A 12,420-nucleotide genomic window follows, 5' to 3' on the forward strand; every position below is an offset into this window, starting at 1 on the left:
GGGAGTTCAGGGGATAGACAGTCATTCTGATGTTCCTAAATGTTTTATACATTGAATCAAATCCTTCAATGTCTTCTGAATGCTAGATCATTGTGTGATATTAATTAGCGTTGCAGCTAAGCATTCCATAATCCTTATTCCCAATTTCCAATTTGGTAATTGAATGAGACCACCTTCCAAACAAAAGCCTGTGGAATTTGGCCTATTTCAGTCTGTAGTTTAATTCAAGCAGAAATAAAACATTGTACGGCGATTTATTATTTGATGAAAAGCCCACTGGGCAAGGCTTGCATTGCTAGTTCAGTTTTGAACTACAAATCCAAGCGTGCAATGGGCAGGAGCGGATGTTCGTATGGGACAAATTTGGCGCTGATCTATCCGGGTACTCTTATCACTTCTTCCTTTCGCGCCGGTAGCTGAAGAACCGTGCGTCCATGTGCGCATTCACTGGGAATTCATAGTCTACAATAATACTGAATCCGAGCCATAACAGAGCTTTAGCTATGGATCCCAACTCATTGATCGAGGCCCTTCGGGGTACCATGGACCCAAACTTGCGCGAAGCTGCGGAGAGACAGCTGAACGAGGTAAGAATTGTGATGGTGGTGGTTGTGGCGCGGATCGGGCCTCTGCTCTGTCATACATCAAAATGGCATAGAGTCTTACCGTGTGATCGTGGAACAGTAGAGTCGGTACACAACTTTGACAGATCGAATAACAATTATTATATTTTGAACGTATGGTTTGACTTATGTAAAGTCTTAGTACATGCATGTAATGACAACATCAATAGTATTAGTTTTCGTGTCAGTTAAAAGGAAATTCACCTATTCCTGTAATCCCAAGTGCTGGGTCTTTAAAAACGTGAGGAGAGCTAATATTAGCTAGCTAAGCTAGTACTAGCATGCTATTTTGCGGCTAGTAACTTGGTGAAGGCAGCTACGCAGTAGCTAATGCCCAGTTTTAGGATACTGCCCATCTAGTTCCCTGGCAGCTTGCTTTTATTGAGATTTCTACACCATTGATAACACTGGGTTTTTTTAATGTGTGCAGCAGTCATCCCATTATAAAAGCTCTGTACCAGGAAAAGTAGCTGGTGGTAGCAGCTGTCATATTAGCGAGGTGGCTAGCAACACCTCTCACGTGTGTTAGCTAGCTAGATATTTTTTTTTATGGCTGACATATCTCGCTAGCTTTAGCAGCAAGTAGCCTAGGCTAATTTTGTGTCGAGTCGCAATGTAGAACAAATGTTAGACAGGCACATTTCTTCATGCGTTGGCATATATAACAATAAGCTGAATCAATTTGTTCAATAGTGAAATTATCAAATAAAATTGATAGATAAAAAAAAATGTTTAGCTAGGTATACGTTGTTAGCTATCCACTTTCTCTGCCTTCAACTTGTCGTCCATTGTTTTGATGGTCTAACGTTAGCTCGCTGCTACGACATCTCTGGTTTACACAAGCCAGCACATCATCCTGCCCTTACTAAAGGCAGGAGGATACCATGAGATTTTGCTATGCTATCAGAAGCTAAAGCCTTTAGCTTCTGATAGCATAGCAAAATGTCTATCATGGTATTTTCTTCCATGGGTACTATAATGATAGTGCACTCCTTTATAAACATATGTCCTTAAAGGTTATTGGTTGAATCAAGTTAGTTTATTTGCTACAGTAAAGTGGGCTATCTATCTTTTTACATAGAAGAGCCTATCTCAGAACCGATCTCAAAATCCAATGTATTGAGCTACCTAGCTATCATAGCTAGTTGCTAACTGCTCTTTGGTTAACGTGGCATACATGTATATCATGGAGCTAGCCAGCCATCCAGTATAGTTGGGTCTGACAATAAATGTGTTCTAAGTAGGCACAAATTGTACTTTTTGGGGGTAGCTTGACAAATAATATCATCCAAACGATTGTGATCCGTAATAATGCAGAAGAAAGACCGTTTTCTCAGTTTTAATTGCCTTTAAAATTCCCACAAATGTACTGTGCACCATGTCTGCAAGTTATGCACATCACATTTTAATAATTACTGGTTGCCAATATCATTGTCATTTAACCTAGTTTCATAGACTAACGAGGCCTTCAAATGCAATCACTCTAAAACGTTTCTTTTTCTGTATACATAGTGTACTTTTCAGTACACGTTTTAAAGCATTAAAGTATATGCAGTTGTATTGTTAGAACTGACTGAGTCATGTTGTTTCGTATCCAGGGAGAGGTTGCAGAGTGCATTGGTAGCAGCAAGGAAGGAGGGGGGGGGGGTGGTATTTGAATGTTTAACTGATCGAATAATGCAGAAGTAACATAATTAGCAGTGAAATGTGTACATTCATTGTTGGATAGTAATATAAATTTTTCGGTTGTGATTGACAGGGTCACACCCAAGCAAATTTTGTGTCAGCTCTCCTGCAAGTCACCATGTCTGATCAGCTGGATTTGCCCGTCAGACAAGCAGGTAAGTCCAGTGTCTTGGAAGTCAAAACTCACCGACTCACTTAAGGTGGCTCTACTCCTTCACACAAATGGTTTTAGACATTCAAGACAACAAATAAAAAATAAAAATAAAAAACTCATGCAAGTCATCATATCCTATACTCTTTACATTCTGCCCAATAATAGTCTCTGTTCATTTTTACACTCAGTAATTTGTCTAATGGGTAGCTACTCCTTAGAAGTGCATTCCACATAACATTCCTAAGAGAAGCTACTGAAAGAGTTGTGTCACACAAAGCATTCTGGTGATTACATGTTGAGTGGCCAAGATTATTTGCCCTTGACAATTGACTTTCGAGACATTTTCCGCTGCTGCAGAAGCCACATAGCAATAGCCATGTTCCAAGGTCAAAACTTTTTTTTTATTCACATCTAGGTTGCATCTAAAGTACTATGTATCATTCCCATAATGCCCTCTGACCCTCATTTTCTCCCAGCCATGTCCTGAGGTCTACTGTACCTTATGTGGGCATTTTCTTTTAAAGCTAGAGAAGTTGGCAGTGTTTATTCCAGACAGGTTGCATAAAGGCATCATCTGCAATACCTGACTGCAGTGGTGGTATGGAATGGAATAGTTGGCCCTCCCTGGTGTCAACACAGGCTTCCACCCTGGCCTGGCATCCTTCCCTATCCTAAGAGGGACTCCCCCCCCCCCCCCCCCAGGACACTCCTCAGCCCAGGCCCCACGTGGCTGACTAATGAAGGCCATTGGCTGTAAGTTGACACATAGAGGGAGGAGCCAGGCAGTGTCTCGGCAGCAGCACAGGACTGACGGCCGCTAACAGCAGGGGAATGACAGGAATACGTTCGCCGGGCTTCCTGTAAATGATTGCTCACTCCTCCCACTGTCGGGGAGGACTGGCGGCCTGGTCACGTGAGGAGCCCGATGTCACCATTTATGAATTTGTGCCTTTTGAAAATGGGCAAAAACTTTATTTTTTTTATAGTTGAATAACGTTTGATTCCGAGTATACAGTAGGTGGGCCTGGCCAGTGGTGTAGAGTCCTCTGCTGAGGACTACACCACAGGGTGTGGCAGGGTGGTCGTGGGCCGGGGAACGCGTCAGTTCAGGGGGTGTCTGATGGTTCTGCCGTGTCAGCAGTGGCAGCAGGATTACGATGCCCAGCCTGCGGCCCAGATCACATCTGTGTCAGCAGTCTGACGTCTGGTCCAGCCCCCCCCCCCCGCCCCCCACCTCCTAGCTGCCTCACCCCATGAGCCACTGGCCTCAGAGGGACTCTGTTAGGACTCTGTCCAATGGAACCCAGGTCACACCCTCCTGCTGCATGCACATACACTGAGCTAAAACATTGGGGATTAGCCATCTACACGTCATGATGCATGTCTTAATACCTCGCTAAATGACTCTCTTACCTCCCTAAAGCAATTTTATCGTTTGGAAGTTGGAGGGGCGAGTTGTCTTCTTAGTGTGGCCAAATGATTTGAGGTGGCAGGGCCTCATGCACGTGGGGGCTGTGGTACAGGAGGAGAGGTGAGGGCCCGGAAAGGAAGCGCTCTTCCGTCAGGGCGCTCCAACACGGGCACATGAGGAGCCACACAGTGCTGGCTGTCTGGTCATGAGACCCGCTGCTATCTGAGCCCGAGGACTCCACTGAAACTCACCGGACCAGAGCTCTCTGGAACACACCATGCCTCAATCTTTTCTTTCTTTTTTTTTTTTTTGGCACACAACTCTGTCTGGATCTTACTGGGGACTATAAGTTATGAGTGTTCATATTGTGTCCATTTGAATTCAATACTTTTTACAGCTCCAATTATTTTCAGGCATGTTATGTAAGTGATAGTTACATAAGTTATGTTGTACATTATACTCTCACGGTATATCAACGTTGACTCTTCTCTCGCCAAAAATATTTTGTTCTAGAAAGCTCAAACTGCATACGATTTATAGGGTCCCGATGGGTTGGTCCGCTAGTAAACGCATCTCTCTTCCACCAGGTGTGATCTACCTGAAGAACATGGTCACCCAGCACTGGAGCGAGGGGGACGGCTCGGGCACCGAGACGCCCGTCAATAACATCCCGGAAGAAGACAGGCAGTTCATCCGGGACAACATCGTAGAGGCCATCATCCACTCCCCCGAGCGCATCAGGTAACCGCCCTCTGTCCGCCAGCGGCCCGCTGCCCCGGCTGGGAGGCAGGCAAGGCACCACCGCGCCTAGATCGTCTCCCCGCTGAACCGTCTGCCCGTCTCTCCTCGTAGGGTCCAGCTGACGACATGCATCCATCACATGATCAAGCACGACTACCCCGGCAAGTGGACGGCCATCGTGGACAAGATCGGCTTCTACCTCCAGTCAGACAACAGCGGCGGCTGGCTGGGCATCCTGCTGTGCCTGTACCAGCTGGTCAAAAACTACGAGTAAGGATGACTCGTCGGTTCTCCCTTGTAGTTGCCCCCATGACTGAGTTCTCTCTTGCTGCCAACACCCTGGGGGTTCCAGGCGTTCGTTTTGTGTCAGCGGGCGTGTCTAACGTGCGTGTCAATCCCAAGGTACAAGAAGCCGGACGAGCGCAGTCCCCTGGTCGCCGCCATGCAGATCTTCATGCCCATGCTGAAGGACCGCTTCATCCAGCTGCTGCCCGACCCCTCCAGCGACTCTGTGCTGGTGCAGAAACAGATCTTCAAGATCCTCTATGCCCTCTTCCAGGTAGGCGGATGACTCGCGCTGGACCCGTCGTCCGTCAGTGCCATCTGGAGGTTCTCTCCCGGGAGGGGGGTTCAGAGTGGGTGCGACTCCTAACCCGGCCTCCGTTTCTTCACAGTACAACCTTCCCCTGGAGCTGATCAACCGACAGAACCTGACAGAGTGGATGGAGATCCTGAAGGCGGTGGTGGACAGAGATGTTCCTCCGGTGAGGAAACTCCCGAGGCTCCATGGAGCCGGCGGCGTTACAGCCCGGCTTGAACCTGTAGCTCACGAGCGGTTGTTTCAAGCTCATGAGCTGTCCAGGCTTCCTGCGTTGGCTACCTGTGGTGTTGATGTGTGTATGGTTTGGATGGACTGAGGTCTTCCTCTGCTGACGAGGCATGCTAGCACCAGTGTTATTCAGTGTAAAATGTGACGTTCTTGAATTTCTCCCTCAACTGACTCTCACCGCCTCCCATGTCTGTGCACCTCAGGAGACCATGGCCGTGGATGAAGACGAGAGGCCTGAACTGCCCTGGTGGAAGTGCAAGAAGTGGGCCCTTCACATCCTCGCGCGCCTGTTTGAGAGGTAGAGAGACCGTTCCGTTTACACCAACCGGGAACGACCCGCGTGACAAAAACGCTGCTTGGAAAGAGCTCTTTGCCTCACAAAAATCCCTGACTGTTCTCTCATGCTTGTGTCCAGGTATGGCAGCCCTGGTAACACGACCAAAGAGTACACAGAGTTTGCAGAGCTCTTCCTCAAGGGGTATGCAGTGGCTGCACAACAGGTAATGGCCCAGAGCTGACTCTGACACTAGTGTTTGGTCTGTAGTCCACTTATCGACACAAGGCTGCCTGGTTCTCTTGTCTGGGTCTTCTCAAGGCACTGATCCCCCCATGTCTGCGTTGGCCTGTGTAGGTGCTGCTGAAGGTTTTGTATCAGTACAAGGAGAAGCAATATGTGGCCCCCAGAGTCCTCCAGCAAACGCTCAACTATATCAACCAGGGCATCGCACATGCCGTCACCTGGAAGAACCTCAAACCACATATCCAGGTACGGACCTGCGGCAATGACTCCGTGACGGGGCTGGTTTGAGTTTCCTCGCGGTGCATCGCAACAGTCTTGCAACACGTTGCAGATCTTTTGGAATGACCCGTGTGCCCCGAGCTTCACTTCTCGTTTTGAACCTTCCAGGGCATCATCCAGGATGTGGTGTTTCCTCTCATGTGCTACACGGACAGTGACGAGGAGCTGTGGCAGGAAGACCCGTACGAGTACATCCGCATGAAGTTTGGTAAGAGCGCCACTGCCCTTTGGGCCAACTGCCACTGGCTGTGATCAGTGAGTCGGGCAGGTGAAAAGTGCTTTTGTCTCTTCATCAGCACAATCGGTGCTGTGCACACACTTGAGTGTGCTGACTCATCAATCGAGAAACCACAACTCCCATCGCTCGCTGTCGGAGACGTTCTCCCTCCTTTGCACGGTTTTGTATTTGGAAAGCCGAGTCATGCAGCCCCTGTCCCTCATCCAAAAGGAATGTGCGGTTTTGGAAACGGTCCGGGAATGGATGAGATCAGTTGAGATGAAGCTTATGCAGATATGAAGTCATTGTGAAGCCTTGGAAACCAGTAGAAATGTTTAATAGTTCTCTCATGAATCCCTCAGACGTGTTTGAGGACTTCATCTCTCCCACCACCGCCGCTCAGACCCTCCTCTTCACCTCCTGCAACAAGAGGAAAGAGGTTAGTAAGTGGAGGGGTTACGAGGTCGCCAGTATTGTTCTTGGCCCTGGTGCCTGTGTTGTTTCCACTGGAAGGCCATGTTTACAGGCTGACTTGACCCTGCAGTGGGATCTCATTAGTGACCTGTTGCTCCAGCAATAGGAATTTAAGATCTGACCGCGAATGGGTTAGGTCAGGACTGGGGATGGGGGGGAAACCTCTTTGCGAGAACGTGCGAGCCAAAATGTGCTCTCTAGCTTTCAGTAGCGTGGTTGTGTTTCACTGGAAAGGGTTGTTGGCTGTGGGTGAGCGGGGTGCGTGGTGTCTGTCCATGTTACGTGCTGCTTCCAGGCTGTGTTTTACAGTCTCTGTGGGCGGTACTCACTCCACACCTGTAGCCATAAAGCGTCAGGAGTTCATAGTACTGGCTTTGTGACGTCTCTCTGGACTCCACCCCACTGGCCAGCCTCCATAATCTCCGACAAACGCTCTCACTACTTATCAGTCAAAAACAAAGAAGAACTTTAACTTGACATTTCAAAATGATGGAGTGAGCCATCACGACGTTGAGCTAAATAATTAGTCTTTTTACAGGTTTTACAAAAGACCATGGGCTTCTGCTATCAGATCTTGACTGAGCCCACCTCTGACCCCAGGAAGAAGGACGGAGCCCTTCACATGATTGGCTCCTTGGCTGAAATCCTGCTTAAGGTCAGGACCCCACGCTTTTTATGCCTTCTGTAATAAGAGTCCATCTCATGGCTCATGCACGCTGTGTGTAGTGAACTGTGGAGCTGATGGCACGTTTCTTTCTGCAGAAAAAGATCTATAAAGACCAGATGGAGTTCATGCTGCAGAACCACGTCTTCCCCCTGTTCCGCAACGAGCTGGGCTACATGCGAGCTAGGGTAGGTCTATGATCCTCTGGGTTCTCACTAGTTGAGACCAAGCCAGTTGATCTTCCTGAGTCCTGCACAAAAGGCAATGTAAACCACGAACAAGCACACCCTCATCTCCCCCGTCCCCCCTCCCTAGGCATGCTGGGTGCTTCACTACTTCTGTGAGGTCAAGTTCAAGAGTGACCAGAACCTGCAGACGGCCCTGGAGCTCACCCGCCTCTGCCTGATCAATGACAACGAGATGCCTGTCAAAGTCGAAGCCGCCATCGCCCTGCAGGTCCTCATCAGCAACCAGGAGAAAGGTAGCTCGCCGGGCCCACCCAGTCATGTTCTGCCTCGCCGAATAACCAGAAATGGATTTGAACGGAGAACGAGGTTCCCTCTAGCCGTCCAACTTCCCCTATTTTGTTTATGCGGACGAGTCCCTGACGTTTTTGCGCCATGCCTTGTCTGAATCCTCAGCCAAAGAGTACATCACTCCCTTCATCCGGCCAGTGATGCAGGCCCTCCTGCACATTGTGCGAGAGACGGAGAACGACGACCTCACCAACGTCATCCAGAAGATGATCTGCGAGTACAGCGAGGAGGTCACCCCGATCGCCGTGGAGATGACGCAGCACCTGGTGAGTGTCTCGACGAAGAAGGAGGAAGTGAAGTCTTGAGAAGGCTGTGGTCAGGTTACAGGCTGGTTCAAACATGCATTCTTTAACTGCCACTCATGTTTACCACCCCCCCCCCCTCCTTCTCTCTCTCCCAGGCTATGACCTTCAACCAAGTGATCCAGACAGGTCCTGACGAGGAGGGGGGAGACGACAAGGCGGTGACCGCCATGGGCATCCTCAACACCATCGACACTCTACTCAGCGTGGTGGAAGACCACAAAGAGGTAAGCAGCCAGCCTGCCGTTCACCCCCCCCCCCCTCCCCCTCACCTGCTTCCTACCCCTCACCCCTGTGGCCCTTCTGCTCCAGCCTGGTCTCTGGTCGGGCACAAAGCGCTCTCCACCGACACGCATTCAGCCGCCCACCAGCTGCTGGGGGAACACACTCTGTTCTCTGGCTCTCTTCGGAGTGCCTCACAGGCTGAGGCAGCATCTAGAAATGAGGCAGCATCTAGAAATAGCGCCGTGGCATTCTGCCTGAGTGTTCGCCGAACTGTAGAAGAGCCGATGCCTGGAATCGGCCAGCGAGTTTTGGCCAAGCAGATGTAGTCATGAGTCGGGCAATATTTAGCCATGTTCAAGTGGTCTTCTAATTTTCCTTAACTGAGTTTAAAGAACTTGATTTGTGGGTCTTGTTTTTTGGTTTATTTCTAATCTCTGTTCTAAGAAACTCTGTAAAAATTAGACATATTACACTTCAATAATATTCAAATACTTAACACTGTAGGCTTTGGAACATGAGTATCTGTGTAGGGTTAACACGAGGATGTGTAAACAAAGCGTTCTAATCGTTTCAGATCACTCAGCAGCTGGAGGGCATCTGTCTGCAGGTGATTGGTACAGTCCTGCAGCAGCACGTCCTGGGTAAGGCTGGGTGTTCCTGTCCCACCGCAATCCACCCTCCTGTGTGTCCTCACACACACATTCCTGTTGAACAGCTATGGTGACGCATGCAGCCTTGCCTAATGTGTGTGTCGACACCTTTCCAGAGTTCTACGAGGAGATCCTGTCCCTGGCCCACAGCCTCACATGCCAGCAGGTGTCCCCACAGATGTGGCAGCTCTTGCCGCTGGTGTTTGAGGTTTTCCAGCAAGACGGCTTTGACTACTTCACAGGTACAGTGTTTTTACCTGGACATCTCTAGATGCGCCTTACCTATTAAGCTTAGTAAGCCTGTAGACGAAGGAGGCCTTAAGTAATGATGAGAGTTTACCCAGGGAATGTACCCGTTGTCACGTGCGCCCTGTATTCAATTTTGTATTTGTTGTTTTCTCTTTCAGACATGATGCCTCTGCTTCACAACTACGTCACCGTTGATACAGACACCCTCCTGAGTGACACCAAATATCTGGAAATTATGTACAGCATGTGTAAGAAGGTACATGCGTACAACTTTGTCACATGTTTTAAGGGTTGACGGTATGGGCGAGCTATCCCACTGGCACATGCAGTCCTCATCGTTGGGCTCTTCACACAGGTCCTGACGGGTGACCCGGGTGAGGACCCAGAATGCCACGCGGCCAAACTGCTGGAGGTGATCATCCTGCAGTGCAAAGGACGCGGAATTGACCAGGTAAAAGTCCTTTTGTTTTTCCCCTCAATGAAACGTTCCCGTCGTGGATCCCAAAGGGCAACTTGAGGCGCCCAGGCTTGTCCCGCCGCGTTGCTGGATGCGTTTCCCTAACCTGTCGCCCTGCCGTGCGCCCGCAGGTGGTCCCCTTGTTCGTGGCCGCTGCGCTAGAGCGGCTGACGAGGGAGGTGAAGACCAGCGAGCTGAGGACCATGTGTCTGCAGGTGGCCATCGCCGCTCTGTACTACAGCCCCCCTCTGCTCCTTAACACCCTGGAGAACCTGCGCTTTCCCAACAACACAGAACCCATCACCAACCACTTCATCTCCCAGTGGCTCAAAGACGTCGACTGCTTCCTGGGGTGAGTGTCCTCTGAAGGCTCGGATTGGGACTCGTTTTGGTTTTATTTCGGTGGCACGGGCACACGACATTCGACGCAAAAGTTTCAAACCGCCTGGACCTTGTCGTTGTCAGTTCTGCAGCCAAGCAACGGTTTTTTTGAAGGTTAAAGCTGAATTGGGGATCTCATTTCTCCCACCAGGCTCCATGACAGGAAGATGTGTGTGCTTGGCCTGTGTGCGATGATAGACCTGGAGCAGAGACCCCAGGCCATCAACCAGGTGGCCGGCCAGCTGCTCCCAGCAGCCATCCTGCTCTTCAGTGGCCTCAAGAGGGCCTACGCCTGTCGAGCCGAACACGAGAACGAGGATGAAGACGACGACGAAGATGGAGAGGACGAGGAGGAGAACGGTAAGGCGACCCTTTTCTCATGTTGGCATGAGCTTCTACGTCGACTCCCGTGTAGAAATGTACCTACACATAATGTCTTTGTTAAACCTTCCGACGAAAGCAGACCTTAACTATCTTGCCATCAAGGACGATTGAGCTTGGATTTGTTGGCTCATCAGCGATGCTCCTTTCATTTTCCCTGCAGCGGAGCTGGGCAGCGACGAGGACGACATTGACGAGGAGGGTCAGGAGTACCTGGAGATGCTGGCCAAGCATGCGGGCGAGGATGGGGATGACGAGGATTGGGAGGAGGACGATGCCGAGGAGACGGCGCTGGAGGGCTACACTACGGCCGTCGACGACGAAGACAACCTGGTGGACGAGTACCAGATCTTCAAAGCCATACTACAAAGTAAGGAGGAACGCTCTACCGCTCAGCTTTTGTTGATGTGATTCACGTAGACCAGAGGTCTTCAACCCTGGTCCTCAGGGACCCCCTGTCCTGCACGTTTCAGATGGTTCCTGCTCCAACACACCTGATTCAAATGAATGGTCGTTAACAGGCTTCTGCATAACTAGATAACGTCGTCGTCATCTGCCGCTTGTCCGGGGATCGGGTCGCGGGGGCAACGACCTAAGCAGGCTCTAGATAACTAGATAACGACCCATTCATTTGAATCTGGTGTGTTGGATCAGGGAAACATCTAAAACGTGCAGGACAAGGGGTCCCTGAGGACCAGGGTTGAAGACCTCTCTGTAGACAAAGGTTTACACTATAACTACATTAAGAAGCACCTTCTAAAAATCAGTTCCAATTCAGTAGCCTAAATGTGATTTCATCTGAAGATGTACTGGAAATCTACTTATATAGTGGTTAAGAGTAAACAGTTTCTGTTCAGATGAGTAAAGGCCTCTTTTTCTCCCCAGATATTCAGACCCGTGACCCAGCATGGTACCAGGCACTCACACAAGCACTTGATGAGGAACAAGGCAAACAGCTTCATGACATTGGCACACTCGCAGACCAGAGACGGGCAGCGCATGGTAAGCTGGTGAACAACAAGCCTGCCTTTTCTGGAGCGACAATCTCACAAGCAGAAGACAATTGGATCATTGTCTGTCCTTCTACTTTGCCTTGTTGTGTTGGAAGCATGTCCTTAGTGTGTTATCTCATTCCAGAATCCAAGATGATCGAGAAGCATGGCGGATACAAGTTCACGGTTCCAGTGGTGCCATCTAATTTCAATTTTGGAGGCAATGCTCCAGGAATGAATTGAATCATCCCCTTTCTCCTTTTTATTACTCTGTGACTGATTGTAGTGAAGTGAAAAAAGCTTGTGTTGTTCCCTTAAGTAGTGGTTCCAGAACTGGTTCTTCTCACTCACTCTTCAATCTGACTATCAAATTGGAAATAGCACCAGAAGACGTGGGAATGCAACCAAATGCAACCAATGGCTGGGAAAACAAACCAAGAACTTGAGCACGACGCAAGAGAAATAGGAAGCTCTGAAAAACGTTGTCTTGTGGAATCCAAAGTGGAGGGGATGCCCTGAAGGCAACTCTTTTTTCCCACTTAATACATAATGGGGGCTTAACAATTTGAAATTGATAATGGGACTAAATGTTTCATCATTTTCACTGTTTTGGCCAAAAGGCCGTTATAAGATTATACCTCTGGCAGTA

General features: G+C 49.3%; 1 protein-coding gene and 1 non-coding gene across 2 annotated transcripts; both read left to right on the forward strand.

Moving 5' to 3' along the window:
- Window positions 1-389: 389 nt before the first annotated feature.
- Window positions 390-12,420, forward strand: ipo7 (importin 7). Its single transcript, XM_084682407.1, has 25 exons — window positions 390-587; window positions 2,383-2,464; window positions 4,462-4,615; window positions 4,727-4,885; window positions 5,018-5,174; window positions 5,290-5,379; window positions 5,648-5,742; window positions 5,860-5,944; window positions 6,076-6,210; window positions 6,352-6,451; window positions 6,823-6,899; window positions 7,473-7,589; window positions 7,697-7,786; window positions 7,914-8,079; window positions 8,240-8,400; window positions 8,535-8,663; window positions 9,236-9,302; window positions 9,428-9,553; window positions 9,719-9,816; window positions 9,916-10,011; window positions 10,149-10,369; window positions 10,550-10,758; window positions 10,943-11,149; window positions 11,665-11,781; window positions 11,917-12,420. The coding sequence occupies exons 1-25, from the start codon at window positions 504-506 to the stop codon at window positions 12,012-12,014; spliced, it is 3,120 nt and encodes a 1,039-aa protein (XP_084538533.1). The 5' UTR covers window positions 390-503; the 3' UTR covers window positions 12,015-12,420.
- LOC146247231 (small nucleolar RNA SNORA23) lies at window positions 7,183-7,365 on the forward strand. Its single transcript, XR_014734344.1, has one exon. It is a non-coding gene; the product is annotated as a small nucleolar RNA SNORA23 (small nucleolar RNA).

This window comes from Hypomesus nipponensis, chromosome 19 (assembly GCF_054491055.1).
Source record: "Hypomesus nipponensis isolate SF chromosome 19, ASM5449105v1, whole genome shotgun sequence".
Taxonomy (NCBI): domain Eukaryota; kingdom Metazoa; phylum Chordata; class Actinopteri; order Osmeriformes; family Osmeridae; genus Hypomesus; species Hypomesus nipponensis.